General features: G+C 42.7%; 1 protein-coding gene across 1 annotated transcript in view; it reads right to left on the bottom strand.

Moving 5' to 3' along the window:
• Window positions 1–14466, bottom strand: part of B4GALNT3 (beta-1,4-N-acetyl-galactosaminyltransferase 3) — an 86860-nt gene continuing 72394 nt past the window's right edge. Inside the window, exons 13-20 of the mRNA XM_054987693.1 lie at window positions 12829–12908; window positions 11025–12033; window positions 9111–9406; window positions 6428–6581; window positions 5045–5117; window positions 4213–4366; window positions 2073–2199; window positions 1–760 (exon numbers count right to left, since the gene is read on the bottom strand). Coding sequence (XP_054843668.1) covers window positions 655–760; window positions 2073–2199; window positions 4213–4366; window positions 5045–5117; window positions 6428–6581; window positions 9111–9406; window positions 11025–12033; window positions 12829–12908 — 1999 coding nt within the window. The 3' untranslated portion in view covers window positions 1–654. The remainder of the gene's footprint in view (window positions 761–2072; window positions 2200–4212; window positions 4367–5044; window positions 5118–6427; window positions 6582–9110; window positions 9407–11024; window positions 12034–12828; window positions 12909–14466) is intronic.

The following is a 14466-nucleotide window of genomic DNA, read 5'->3' on the forward strand; positions in this document are numbered from 1 at the left end:
TTCTTTTCAAGTATCTCAAAAAAGAGAGAAGAAGCTGCATCATTAACAATAACTTGTACCAGACCTAATGAGGGTGCACTCCTCTTTCTAACACATGGTGCAAGGTGCTCCAGTTCCTCAGACTCCATTGACTGGATCTTTAAAGTTCTTCTGGTATTACAGGATCCACCCTCCAACGATCTGAGGTCCTCCAGGACACTGTGTCTCACTGATCCCAGACCCAGAACATTAAGGTTTTGGGAATTCTCAGAAGTCTCTTAGCATTATTACTTCTGCACCACTGCTTTTGCACTTTTGTTTTAAAGAAGTGATTGTATTCCAGTAAAACCTGATAAGGCCATTAAATTATCCTTTAGTTGGAGGGAAAGGTCCATGTTCCATGTCCCTTCATGAACTGCTGGTGAGAAAATGTGTTGCTTGCTTTCAAAAGCCACTCTCTGCATTGAATATGCTACATACAGGCTCATATTCTTCCGATTCCCCCACCCTTCCTAGAGAAAAGTTCCCCTTTCCGTTGCTGTCTTCTTTTCTTGTTACACATACATGTGTAAACAGCCAACCGTGTAGGGTGATTTCCATGGGGAGAGGGAGAAAATACACTTGGGTGATATGCCTGGATAAAGTGCACGCTGAGATTCAGGAGCGCAAATGTTGTCATTTCTTCAGCTGGCGCCGGTTCCACATGCCCCGCTTGGAGTGAAAGTGGTGGAAGAAGTTCCTGAGAGAGAGTCGTTCCACCTCCAGGCCAGCTTGAAAGATTCTGAGAGAAGAGAGGGAAATTTCAACAGAGTGATGATTACAACTGCTTAAAACCTAGTCCTGTTTTTAAGGCAGTTTCAGGCTGAGAGACGTCTCACAGATATGATTTCTCGTCTCAAGGTGCTGAGGTAAAGGGAAATGCTGCCTGGGCCAAATCTCTCCCTTCCTCTCTGGAAGCTTCACCCTGGGGTCGAACCACAAGTGACACTTAGAACTGGGCCTTGCATCTATCATTCAAATGTAAAACTGACCCTGGTTCCGAGGCACAGCTGCATTTGAAATTTGGTCCTCTTCTGCTACTCTAACAATAAAGTGCTATGGACTAAAAAGCGCTCTTATGTATGATATGGAAAAATTTACTAAGACTAGCTGTACGGAATATTGAGAAGCACAAAAGCAACAAAGCTACTTAGAATTTTAGAGCAGTATGTGTATGTAAAGCTTTACAGGCTTCTCCCCTCCTCCAATTTTATTTATATTTTCAGTTCCTCATGCCATCATTGTTTGTAAGGAATGTGGGACTTTTTCCTCAACCCTATGTGTAGTTTTATTATCCTTTTGGGTTCCACAATGTTTTATTGTCCTTTTGGGTTCCAGAGACTTTAACTGAAAAGCACCAAATTAATTGAGAATTACATCTGAACCGTATTCTGCTAGAGTCAACTACCCCACCCCTGCAAAACAACTCCAACTAACTACCCCCTGTTGTCAGCATTGGCCAATCAGCTTTCACTTCTGAAGCCTGCAGCCCCTCCCATCATCACTAAACAAATTCTATCCATTTTTAACTTACAATAACCCGTAAAGGAAAAACAGGTTAGCACATCTTAACTGAGTAACATCTCCAACTATTCATCCAATCAGACTACACAGCCACATCTTCCCACCGATAAGCACGCCATACAAACTTAGTATCCCATATCTGTGGGATTCTTCTAACAATTGTGCGGTTAAGAATCAGCACGACTGGCTCTGCTCATATGCTGACAAACCCATAAGCACTATAGCAGTGTTATAGGATGAATCCATAGAAAAACAGTTCTGGGGACACTGTGGTAGAGTTTTTAAAAAGCACCTAAGTGCTAAACAAAAGCACAGTAGTGCAATAGGATGCATGTATGGGATGCAATGAGGTAGTAAGAAAACCCACGTGAATAAAAATACTGAAGAAACGTTGCTCATTTATAAGAGGGTTGTTTTCTTTTTTAACTGAGGGTATCCATTCTGAATGCGAAGCAGCACTGGATGCCCTTGACAGTACAAACAACTGGAGCTGAACTGCTTCTCAGAGATAACCTGAGGCACCCACTGACCTGTCCAGGAGTTCCCAGTCCTCTCCTCCCCATCGTTCTCGGAACTCTTTGGTGTTCATGCCTCCAATACGAACCAGATCAGACTTGTATATACCTAGGAGACCAAAGCCATTCACCTCCCAGTAGCCTGCGAAGACAAATCCCCAAAGCATCAGCAGTGATTGCACTCATTATGACTAACAAGTAATGCTTTAATACCCATCTGTGGCACCTGACTGCTTACAGAGATTTGTGCAACTGATTAATAGAGGAAAAAAAACCAAAGAAAACATCTCTCCTCAGAAAAATCCCCAAACCAGTCTTCTTAACAACCGTTCTTTGCTGGGAAATAATATGCAATAGGTGGGCCCTCATGATTATGGTTCCACAACGTACCTCTCCTAGCCTGCCCTTACAGGGCCTATAGGGTTGCCAGATACCTGCTTTTGGCAGGAGGCCTCTGGCAATTTGGTGCCTTGGGCATCAGCGGGAGAAATTTGGGAGAAGGAAAAGGGGGGAAGTCCTGGTGCGCTGGCCTAATGACCAGTTTAAACCAGAAGTGGCAAGGGATGCTCTGGCATTTCTCAAAAACTCTATAGTAAAACCATAGAGTATTTGAGAAATACCAGAGCATCCCCAACAACATAGTGGCATCACTTCCAGATGCCCAGGAAGAGATATCAGTACAGCCCCAGCAACGTCAGCTCATCGACATCATGACGATGGTAAAGTCCCTTCTCCAACGGTAAGTTTCCCACTGGTTGCCATTGGGGACCTGGCAATGCTAGGGGCCTAGTTCTTTGTGAGATGAAAAATCAGCCACTTTAGCTACAACTGGGAGCTCACATGACTGAATGTTCCTTCTTACAACAAAATTCTCTCCATACAAAAAAATCCTAACATCTCAGGGAAAAGAATTCCAGCCCAGCTTTCCCTCTGATATACTAGCATTCTGTGTGAGGGTTTTTTTTGGTTTTGTTTTGTTTTTAGAGAGAAAGGCTTATGCCTTGAATCACTGCCTACAGTGAAGTAAATTCTATTGATAGCACTAGGATTTACTTTTAAGCCAATATGGGAGTGAAGATCACTCTTTGTTCATGTCAGACGCTGCAATTTCACTAACATTCATTCCCCACTGTGGGGTGCACAGAGGGCTTGTTTATTTACTTCGATATTTATACTCTGCTTTTCTCATCAATGGGGATCCCAAGGGACATAACATTGTTTTCCTTTCCTCCATTTTATCTTCATAAGAACCCTATGAGGTGAAGTAGGATGAGAGAGACTGGCCCAAGGTCACCAAGTGAGCTTCTATGGCATACTCAGGATTTGAACCCAAGGTCCCCCCCAATCCCACTCTGATGCTCTAACCGCTACACCACACAGGGTCTCACTTACTAGTTCTTAATTCCACTGCTACTTGCCATAATGGCCCAACCTTGCTGACATTTTGGTAGAGATGCCAGGGGCCAGACAGCTTTGGGATCAGATCTCGCCTGCAGAACACTCCAATCCATCCCGTCTATGTAGCATGCATGGAGGTTATGCAGCTTCTTTGGTTTTCTTTGCAATGCTTTAGCTGTTTGTGTCACACAGGCTCTGTGACTGTGAAGCCTTTACTACTGCATATGGAGCTTTACTAGAGAGGAGCGCGAGAGATAACGTATGTAGTGATTAGTGTCTCACATAGACTGGGGAGATCCAGGTTCAAACCCCAACTCTGCAATGAAGTTCACTGGGCCTGTCAGACTCATTCAGCCTAACCTATCTCACAGGGTTGTTGTTGTAAAGATAAAAGGGAGGATGTATGTAATGTATGTATATTGCTCTAAGCTTCTTAGAAGGAGAGCAGTAGAAAAATTTGATAGATATTGACAGAGAGGGTCAGTTGCAAAAATAAGTACACATCTGGCCTCCTAATCCCAACCTGCAGAACACTGCAGTCTCTAAAAACAGAGGTGCTTGCCATATCTGCTATCCTAAATACCTTCCTTGTTCCCTTTGATGTAAGAATTCGCTACTTCAGTAGTCTCCATAATACTAAGCAAAGGCCTTCATTCCCTTTGTTCATTTGTTGCAGCAACCTGCAAACGTCAACAGCCTGGTGCTTTGGTAACATTGACCACAGCCCAGAGAAAAACCCTTTTTTACGACTCCTCACCGTCAGGCCACTGTGGGGACGCACCACACTGCAGCCTCATCACCATGGGTGCAAAGGCCATTTTCCCCTCCACACAGTGTTTCCGAACGGAGTCGATGATCCCTACCGGGAAATGGATGTGGAGATCACAAAGGAATACGATGCTATGTGGATCCTGGAAGGAGAGACACCTTTCTGTCAGACTCTTATATCTACAGAGTTTCATATTAAAGGGATTCCTGCATGCATGCATAAGAGGACTTAACAGTAATACCCGGTCATTGTGGACTTTGCCTTTTAGCCTAAAAGAGGGAGTTGGACATAGAATAATAAAATTCAGAGACATGATGCGTTGCTAGCACAACACTCCCACTGCTTTGACTGGATTATTCATTTTTTAAGATATCCCTGGTAAATAGTGGCCCTGTTTTTCTTGGGACACTTGCAAGAAAAGATATTATTTTATCTCTGCAAGCAACTCTTTCCATTAGTGAGCCACTTGTGTGAATTAGGACATTAAACCCAAATGTTTTATCTAAATATACCTTGTTTGTAGTCTAAACCCATTTACCTTTTGGCTACTTGGAACTATTTTGCTACTTCCTGCCCCTGCCCCAACGTTCTTCTAAAAATCTGAGAAGAGCTGGCATATTCCTCTCTCCTTCCACTTTTTCCTCAAGTAAAATAAATCACAAGTGAAAAGAGCTACATAAATAATTATATATTTTACTCAGCATGAGAAAAACCAATTTAGAGAGGACTTTTGGCACAGTATAAAAAGAACCCCACCTCCCTGAACTACACTTAACATACAGTTCTCTCCTGAGATTTCACAGCTGATCTTTTCTCTCACCTTCACCAGGTCTACTCCGGCTTGCAAACCTGCAGAACGCTCAAAATTCCCTGTCAGTCGCAAGTACTGGTACCTGAGGAGAAACACGAGATAACAACTTTGTTATTTTTTTACTCATAAAGCAAACCTCCTTTTGCTCAGAGCTTCTCAGTCTGGAAGCTGAGTAAATGAAACCAAAACAAGCATGAATCGCAACCAAAGCAGCTGAAACCTAGTGAAATCCAGTACCCTGAGGGCTGCAGTCTTTAGAAGCGCTGCTGGTAACTTTCTGATTGTAGGTAACTCACTATCAATCCGGTCCTAGACAAAATCACACCCTCCTAAGCCCACTGACTTCAATGTAACATCCTTTAGGATGATACTGCAAATCTTAAGACTTCCATTTGTATGCTGGGAAATAACAGTGCCAATCTTCACTTTGTAATATTTTGTAAAGCAAGTTGTAAATTTAAGGTACTCTATAAAGATGCAAAACTGAATTATTCAAAAAAGCTTTTTATTCAGATAGGAGGGCTGTATTGTAGCGAGGGGGTCTCAGGTACTCTGCTAGAGTTGGAACCATAGACTTCACCACTATAGACTTCACCACTATGTTGTATTGGATTCTTGCTAATGTTATGTCTTTGTGAACTTGTATCGATTTACCCTATGGCATTGTTTATGGAAATATTCTTGATATTGACTGTACTAATCTCACATTGTGTAATCCACCTTGCATCTCAGTGAGAAAGGCAGACTATAAATGACAAAAATAGTAATATATAGCTGGATGACACAGCTGTGTGTGAATCTTGCATGCACAAGGATGTTATGATGGCATGCAGAGAATAGAGAAGCATCTATATATTGTCGAAGGCTTTCACGGCCGGAGAAGCATCTCCAGCCGTGAGAGAAGCATCTGTCTCCCATACCAGAGAAGCACCAGAGAAACATCTGTCTCCCATACCAGAGAAGCATCTGTCTCCCATACAGAAGATTGTCATAAACCTGTATGCCTGTACTCTTTCAGACATGGCTGCATCAGGCATTCCCTTTTCCCACCATTTCCCTTCTGAGTACAAATTCCCTCCTACTTGGGCTAAGTTATATCTATGGCAACATTAATGTTAACTATGGTTCCTGTTTACAAGGACATGGAACCAAGCTTGAAAAAAATCTATATAGAGTAGAAACCCTAGGAAGGTCTAACGGCTGTTAATGCCCCTGCAGATAAAACAGCGAACAGTTAACGTGCTCCAGAAGTGAGAAGAGGAGGGAAAAGTAACAGGGGGTCCTGAAGCTCACTCTGGATTTCTTAACCAATAGGGACTGTTATATCTGCTTCAGTCCTTCATATGCTCTGTACCAATCAGACCATATATATTGCAGGGAACATATTCTCACCTGCGCAAGGTGGACTTTTTCAGGGCCTTTTCTACATCCATGTCGTCACTATCATAGTCTGTGATGATGATGTTGAAGTGAGGGTCCTTGGTGACCCTGAACAGCTCTTCCATGTCTGAAATGAACTGCAGTACCCAGCGTGCCTGATTTTTCACTGAAAGCAGGAGTGAAGGGAAGAACAGAATCAGAGCAAAGCTGTTTTTGAAGTGGTCCTTTGTACTGAATGGACAAGATGTGTGCTACTTCTGCTTCCTGCACAAGTTTTAGGGACAGCCAGGGCTTTTTTTCAGGGGGAACGTGGGGGAACAGAGTTCCGGAACCTCTTGAAAATGGTCACATGGCTGGTGGCCCCACCCCCTGATCTCCAGACAGAGGGGAGTTGAGATTGCCCTCCACACCGCTGAGCGGCGCGGAGGGCAATCTAAACTCCCCTCTGTCTGGAGATCAGGGGGCGGGGCCACCAGCCATGTGACCATTTTCTCCGAGGGCAACTCACTGAGTTCCACCACCTCTTTTCCCAGAAAAAAGCCCTGGGGACAGCTATAGTTTTGTGGCAGAGGATGTATAAGGTCTTGGGTTCGATCCTAGCTTTCTTCAGTTCTGGGCTAGATGGACAGTGGTGAGGGAGCTCAATTATTCTCATATTTTGGATCATAATACAACCCAAATGCTACAAGATGTTTGTTGCAAACCCATCTATGCAATATCACAGTTGCAGAGGTACAGAAGCTAATAGGCGAATGAAATACTTTTCTCAGAGGAAAGTCGAAGCATTCTGTAAGACTCTGGTCTAGCTTTTCACTGGCCAATGTGCCATACACAAGTCAGTCCAAAATCTTTACTGGGCCACATGGATTATTTCAGGAAAAAAACATTGCTAGCATTTGGTTCATCAGCTAATTCAGCCCACACTTCAGTTATAGATACAAAAGTGTATGTGTCATGAAAAATATACAAATATTTTACATCAGTCCAAATTTGGCACAGGAAAGCTATATTCTTCTGTATAAATCAAGCACATTGCAGTGATTTTTTTTTTTAGTCTGCACAATTTATTTGGCTTTTTTCATTTTTTTTTGTTTGTGGTAGTTATGCGGGGCAATGGTTTTTAAAAGGGTACTGAAGTACCACCCTCTGACCACTGGACATGTTTTTTCAGTCATACCTCTATCATCTGAGATGTTGCTAAGCATTTCCTACCTATTTTCAAGCCTATCTTGGCAACCATAAATTACTTTTTAAAATGACTACAATTCTTAGGATGCTGAATCCTAAAACTAAGACGATCATTATACAGTTTTCTTTGTGCTTCTGTTGAATACACACAGGTATCATGAGGGTGCTGGTTTTTGGAGTGAAGCCATAAATCATAACATAATAACATTAATAATAATAACATTTGATTTATATACTGCCCTTCAGGATGACTTAACACCCACTCAGAGCGGTTTACAAAGTATGTCATTATTATCCCCACAACAATCACCCTGTGAGGTGAGTGGGGCTGAAAGAGCTCCAAGGGAGCTGTGACTAGCCCAAGATCACCCAGCTGGCTTCAAGTGGAGGAGTGGGGAATCAAACCCGGTTCTCCAGATTAGAGTCCTGCGATCTTAACCACTACACCAAACTGGCTCTCACAATGGCTCAGTTCTAGGGCAAACAGAGAAGAAGAGCATCACAAAACCAAACCTCAAACTGATACTCCATGACAGAACTCACGACATACTGCCAAGCACATTTTAAAAATGATCTTGGCAAGGGCAAAAGGATCTACCTGAAGTACTGCCTTCTCCTCTATGAACATGCCCTGGTCATCTTTGCAGGCCCTGCTTTGGGTGTCTTACCGTGAGGTAACTTGAGAAAGGGCCTTCTTGATCATGGCAGCAAAACTGTGGGACTCCCTTCTCAGCGAGAGTCATTTGTCTCCCTCATCTGCCAGTGGGATGAAGACTTTTGTTCTCTTTGGTATATTCCCCAAAACAGTGATTGGCCCTCATCCCCAGTTTTTGGTGTTCTGTGTTATATATGTTTTATTGAACTATTGTTTATTAATTATTATATTGTTTTAAATTGTATTACTGTTGAAATGTTTTAATGTATGCCATCGTAGGAACCCTATTTGGGTGGAAAGGTAGCACAGAAATGTTTTAAATAAAATAAATATATCTCATTCAAATAGCAACAAATAAAACTCTTTTTAACTCTTGAAGAAGACAGTTTCAAAAAGCATTGTGAATACCACAGGTTCAATACATTTCCATTTCTATGTACAAGTTTGAGGTTTTGCCTCTTCTCTTCTTTCAGTTTGTTATCTGAGTGTCAAAAATTGAATATTTTGTCCTAGTAACATTTGGGAGATGTGACAGAGAATCTGAAGCATCCTGTTTCTGAGGTTTGGAAGGATGAGAAAGAGGATGAAGGTCTTAAACAGACTTTGAGGGCTAATCCATATGAGTGTGTCTATGACTGCCAGATGTAAAAAAGAAGAGTTCCATAAAAGAAAGTGAATCACCTAAACTCACCTAAGCCGCAGTAATGACCCTTTAAACTCCAAAGAATCCCTTTAGAACAAACCTAGCGTACCTTGACATGACAAAAGACCAAACACCATTATTCTCCTGCTGTTATTTTCACATGATCAGAAACACTCAGTCTACCACAGAACTATCATTTTCTCCCTTACCTGGCACTATGAAGTGGACCATGGCACGGTGATTCCAGGAAAAGCCCAAAGGCCAGCAAAGGACTGGTTCGCCTGGGTTGGCCATCAGATGCCTCCGACGTCCCCACGCCAAGTCCTTCATAATCTTCTCCTCCTCAGCACTGCTGATCCCTTGCCATTCTCGTGCAAAGACATATTCTGAGAAACGGACGAGGCGCCCTCCCCGCTCCAGCAGCTCCAGCTCAAGAAGGTAGCGGCTGCCCCGCAGGTGGTCTTGACGCTTCTCCACATTCACGATGCGCCGCAGTTGGAATCGCCTGCAATGGACGACAACATGTTTGCTCATTGGCTTGCATCTTACCTAGTGCAATGTCCACAAGTCTGAAGTGTATTAACCTTGCAAGATTTCTGATCTGCCCTACTCCTTTCTGTTGCAACTGCAAATGTGGTACAGTGAGAACAAGGGAGCGTGCAGGAAAAGCACCAGCTTGATAAGCCTAATTCTTGCATAAACAGGAACATTATGTCATGCCACTGATCCTTCTACAATGGCCTAGACAAAGCAGACAAGACTTTTGGATATGTCCTTATGAGGATCTTTGAACCAAATCTCCTGATTTTTTTTGTTTGTTTGTTCACTGGAAGCCTGAAGGATCAATCAGATGCTTCTAACACCTGCACAAAAACAATATCCTACCAAATAGGCCTCCTCCATTCAAAAGGCAAATTCTGTAGCAAACCTTCCCTCATTGGAATTGTTGGTCTAGTATATTCCTGATGTGGTGAAGGAGGAGGAAGAAACCACAGTTATTCATGAAATTCCTGAGGAGGGACAGACAAATAGGAGGGGAGCACTGGGCGCAGGAAGTGACATTGGCTGATTGTCTGTGGTTGGGAATTTTGTCCATGACAACGCACTTACCTCTCAGAAGGGCAGTCAAGTCACAGAAAGAATGCACTGGGCTATGCTCATTATAAACTGACTTCATTAGGAAGGAGCAGAAACTCTATCAGGGTTCTGTAATCTCCCTCCATAACTACAATTCCTAAAATGCTCTTGTGTAAGAGAAGGACTTTTAATCTAAGTTTATAATTTGTCGTGTAGAACTCTCCTCACTGTGCCATGCCTGAAACAGCTCTTTGCAGCACCCTCATTCTACGGCCCACCTTGACCCACCAAGTATTCTTAAGGTCGCTCCCTAAGCAGCTGGAAAGTGTGTAAATCATAACAACATCCTGGTTTAAGATGTCTGTTGTTCCTTTCTCATCTAGTTGTGAAGGCAGGGGCGTGGAATAAGGAATCACTGTCTGGCCCACAAGTCTCCACAGGTTCTAGCCCTGTAGCACCCAGTAGGGCTGAGCAGTGGACAAGCCAGAAGTGCAAGATCAGGGGATGAGTTGGTACGGGCTCCTATACCATGCTCCCCATTCACCAGAGCCACAAAAAATATCCCTAACTCTTCCTCATCAGGATAAAGTTGCTTTGGTGTAGTGATTAAGAGCTTCAGAATTCTAATCTGGAGAACCGGGTTTGATTCCCCACTCCTCCACTTGAAGCCAGCTGGGTGACCTTGGGTCAGTCACAGCTCTCCGGAGCTCTCTCAGCCCCACCCACCTCACAGGGTGATTGTTGTGAGGATAATAATAACACACTTTGTAAACCTCTCTGAATGGCTGTTAAGTTGTCCCAAAGGGTGGAATATAAACCAAATATTATCAATGTTATTTTAAAGGACGATCTAATTCACAGTGAAGTCTGATAACCTTTATCTCGGCCTAGAGGATCCCAAGTACAATCCCATCAAGTATTTGTACTATAGTTCATGTTATGAATAAAGATCAGAGAGTCCAGTTCAAATGATAAATAATGACCAGACAGTTCAGTTTATATTATGAGTAAAAATCGGAGAGTCCACAAGATACCTTTTGCCTTACCCTTTGTGCCTCTGGTTGAGTTTCTTCAGGAATACACGAGTGATCTCTAAGGCTTCCTTCTCCTTCAGTAGCAGGTTCCCTGAAGTGTTGCACTTAAGATCAATCCAGTCTGTCCTCAGCACTTGGAAGTCCAAGTTATTTGCCCTGAAAGTCTGCTCCCAGTTCACTGGTTGGTCGAATACAGGTATGTAGTCAAACCCTTCTTCCTCTGCATCAACTTCTCCTTCCCTGTCCTCTACCACCAGCTCCTCTTCCTCCTCCTCTTGTGTTGCTGGTGGAGCAGAATCAACACCAATAGGCTGCTGGGAATCCAAACCTATCCTTCCTAAGATGACATTGGCAGCATCTGCTGCCTTATGCTGGGCTATATATGAATCTACTTGGTTAAGCCACTGGTCCTCATGAAATGGCTGTTTTTGAAGAGTTGACTCTACAGCACCTTTGATGGACCCCCGGGATTGTTGCCTCATCTCTGTGGTATCCAAGGATAGGCCCTTGTTATAGTTTTCATTAAGACCTAATTGGGCAGGACTGGCTTCTCTTGGCATCTTTCTGGTCGAATCCTTGGGCCTGTTGGGATTTTTCTCTCCAGCCATTTTGGGCTTTTTCTTAAGCGGCAGCTCCTCCTCTTCCACATTCCTCTTGTTCACTGGTAACTCCTGGACACTCTTGTCATGAGGAGAGTTTTTGGAACTTCCCATGATGCTACCTTTCAAACGTGGCTTCCTCCTTGGTGAATTTCTTTCTGGATTGTTTTTACTGCTACTCTGACCGACTGAAGTCGTTCTCTGGCTTTTAACATCTTTGCTGCCTGTATTCTTGCCAACGTTGACACCCGTAATTGACAAGAGATTCCGATGCTTTTGCGGGGAATAATCATAAGGATTGGCATACTCTGCTGCCAGAGTGGGATCTCTGTCAACCTTGAGCCTTGTCGAATTCAGCAGGGGAACTGTGTCTTCTTCTGGCTCCACATACTGGACGTCAACAGGATTTCCCCCCTCAAAGCCTGAAAAAAGGGCAGACCAAAAACATCTCTAGGATTTTGTTACTTTTTCACTAAGTTCTGAGGGGAGGAAGGGATAAGCCCAACCATCTCTTGTCCTTCCTCAAAGACCTACTTCTTCCTAAGGCTGAAGACAGATAAACACAGACTATGGCAGGACCATTGCTGCCCACTGCATGAACACTCCTTTCTTTTGGAAAAGCCACAAAACTTGTTCGTCCAGAGACAACAGGGAGAGAGGAAAACAATCTCAATGTGGCCAACAATACCCCCAAAAAACTTGGCCAGCAATATCACCTTCAGTTATTCGACGGAATTATTATTTAGCTTATTATCTCTTCCCACCTACTTGTTAGAGGGCCAAATTACAAGAATCACGGTTGGGTCTTCCAACATTTTAAAACAATGAAATGCAGACATGGTAGACTGCCAATTTGCCCCCTTCCATCAGTCACAGAAGGTGCTTTGTCCACTCCCCCATGCCATTTCCTCCCTCAAGTTTCTGTTTCCTCTTCGGAAGAAAAAATAAGGTACTCTGAGTATTTCTTTCTTCCAATGTGAAACCACTTTCTTTAACTTTACCTATCTGGGCCTATACATCTTTGTCAATCGTAAAGCATAAGGATGATTCCGCACACGTTGGATAATGCACTTCCAATCCTCTTTAGAGATCATTTGTAACTGAATTTTTCGTGTGTGAAACAAAAAATCCACTTCCAAACGATTGCTAAAGTGCATTGAAAGTGCATTATTTCCAACGTGAGGAAACTTTTCTATGGGTATCAGGAAGTTACATACCTGCTTGTTCTGTCATTTCCTCGGACTCAAGATTTATCCCCTCTGGTTGGTCAATTTTCATATATTTAGAGAATCCGTATCTGCAAGGGTTAAAAAGAAATACAGGTATTGTGTCATTGCTATGTTATCTGAAACCCCTCCTTTGTTCTGCTGGATATTTATTTTATCTACACCTTCCGAGGGCTGCTTTATACAATCAACCCAATCCAGCAACAAAGGTTTTCCCAGAAGGTATCAATTTTAGGTTGCTGGTGATAGGTCACAACCTTGAATCCTCCTCCTTGGCTAAAGCTCACTGGATAGAAAAAAGAATATATCTAAGAAGGTTAGGTGGAACCCTTCTCCCTGTCAAACCAGTTTTTCTGTGTGTACAGAGATTTTTACATGGTGGACCACTCAAACATGTAGCTCTTCGCCTTCATTCTGTGAGCCAAATGCAGCTGTAATGTAGAGAGACACCATGTATAAAGCTCTGAAGCCATTTTTCTTTTTAAACAGCAGGTTTGTGGGGCTTGGCTTTGAATAAGGACCATGGTGCAGGCAGTGCCATTGTCTCGACCAGAACTGGCTGTTATAGAACTGCTATTTGCCTTGTTGGGGCAAACATGCAGGTTTGTATACAATGCTTCCATACCTGCTCCAATGGGATAAAGAGTAGCTTGGCATGGCTGTTTCATTTAAGATTATGGCATGGGTGGAAAGGCTTAATCACCCACACCATTGGCCTGATTCGTATTGGGGTCCTAGACGACTGCTGTTTAAAAAGAAAAAAAAAGTGCTCGGAGGTTCTCATAAACTTGTCTCCTAGCATTACATCTGTTTTAGTCCTGAAAGTGATACAGTGCAACAAAAGAAAGAAAGAAAGAAAGAAAGAAAGAAAGAAAGAAAGAAAGAAAGAAAGAAAGAAAGAAAGAAAGAAAGAAAGAAAGGAAGGAAGGAAGGAAGGAAGGAAGGAAGGAAGGAAGGAAGGAAGGAAGGAAGGAGTGGAATGGAGTGGAATCCTTTACTATTTAATTCTGTTCATTATATAAACTAGCTGAAAGCCCAGCTGTACAGTATGCTGCTCCCATTGCTTATACATCTCCACTACTTCTTTATAATACAAACTATTTAATGAAATACCTTACCACTAATGCCATTATATCTGTTGCCTCATGAGAAACATCTAATACACTTGGATAGTAAACTATTCATATAAATGGCAGTGGGATTTCTATGTATACTGGCATGAGCTGTACAATAGGATACAGGCCTCTGGGAACTTCATATATATGTGATTCACTTTGCAGAGCCTTTGCTGTAACAAATATCAATAGTAGTTGTAGATTTTGCATGCAGAAGAACATAGTCACAGACAGCCATTACATATGTGTAATAAAACTACATGGGCCCTGCAACAGTAATAAGTACACATGCTCGTTTTGCCATGGATACAGATTGTAGGAACCTGCTTAGCAAAATAGATATACATATATTTTTACAGTGTACATGAGGTTTACAGCTGGTTTCTCACATGTAAGTTATTTCCACATATTAAGGACCCTTGTATGAAGCATCTCTTACGACTTCTCAACAGCAACAGAATTACATACTCATTAATATACACATCTTTTACCCAGCAATCCCCCTCTCTTAAAA

Source organism: Eublepharis macularius, chromosome 9 (genome assembly GCF_028583425.1).
Source record: "Eublepharis macularius isolate TG4126 chromosome 9, MPM_Emac_v1.0, whole genome shotgun sequence".
Classification (NCBI taxonomy): domain Eukaryota; kingdom Metazoa; phylum Chordata; class Lepidosauria; order Squamata; family Eublepharidae; genus Eublepharis; species Eublepharis macularius.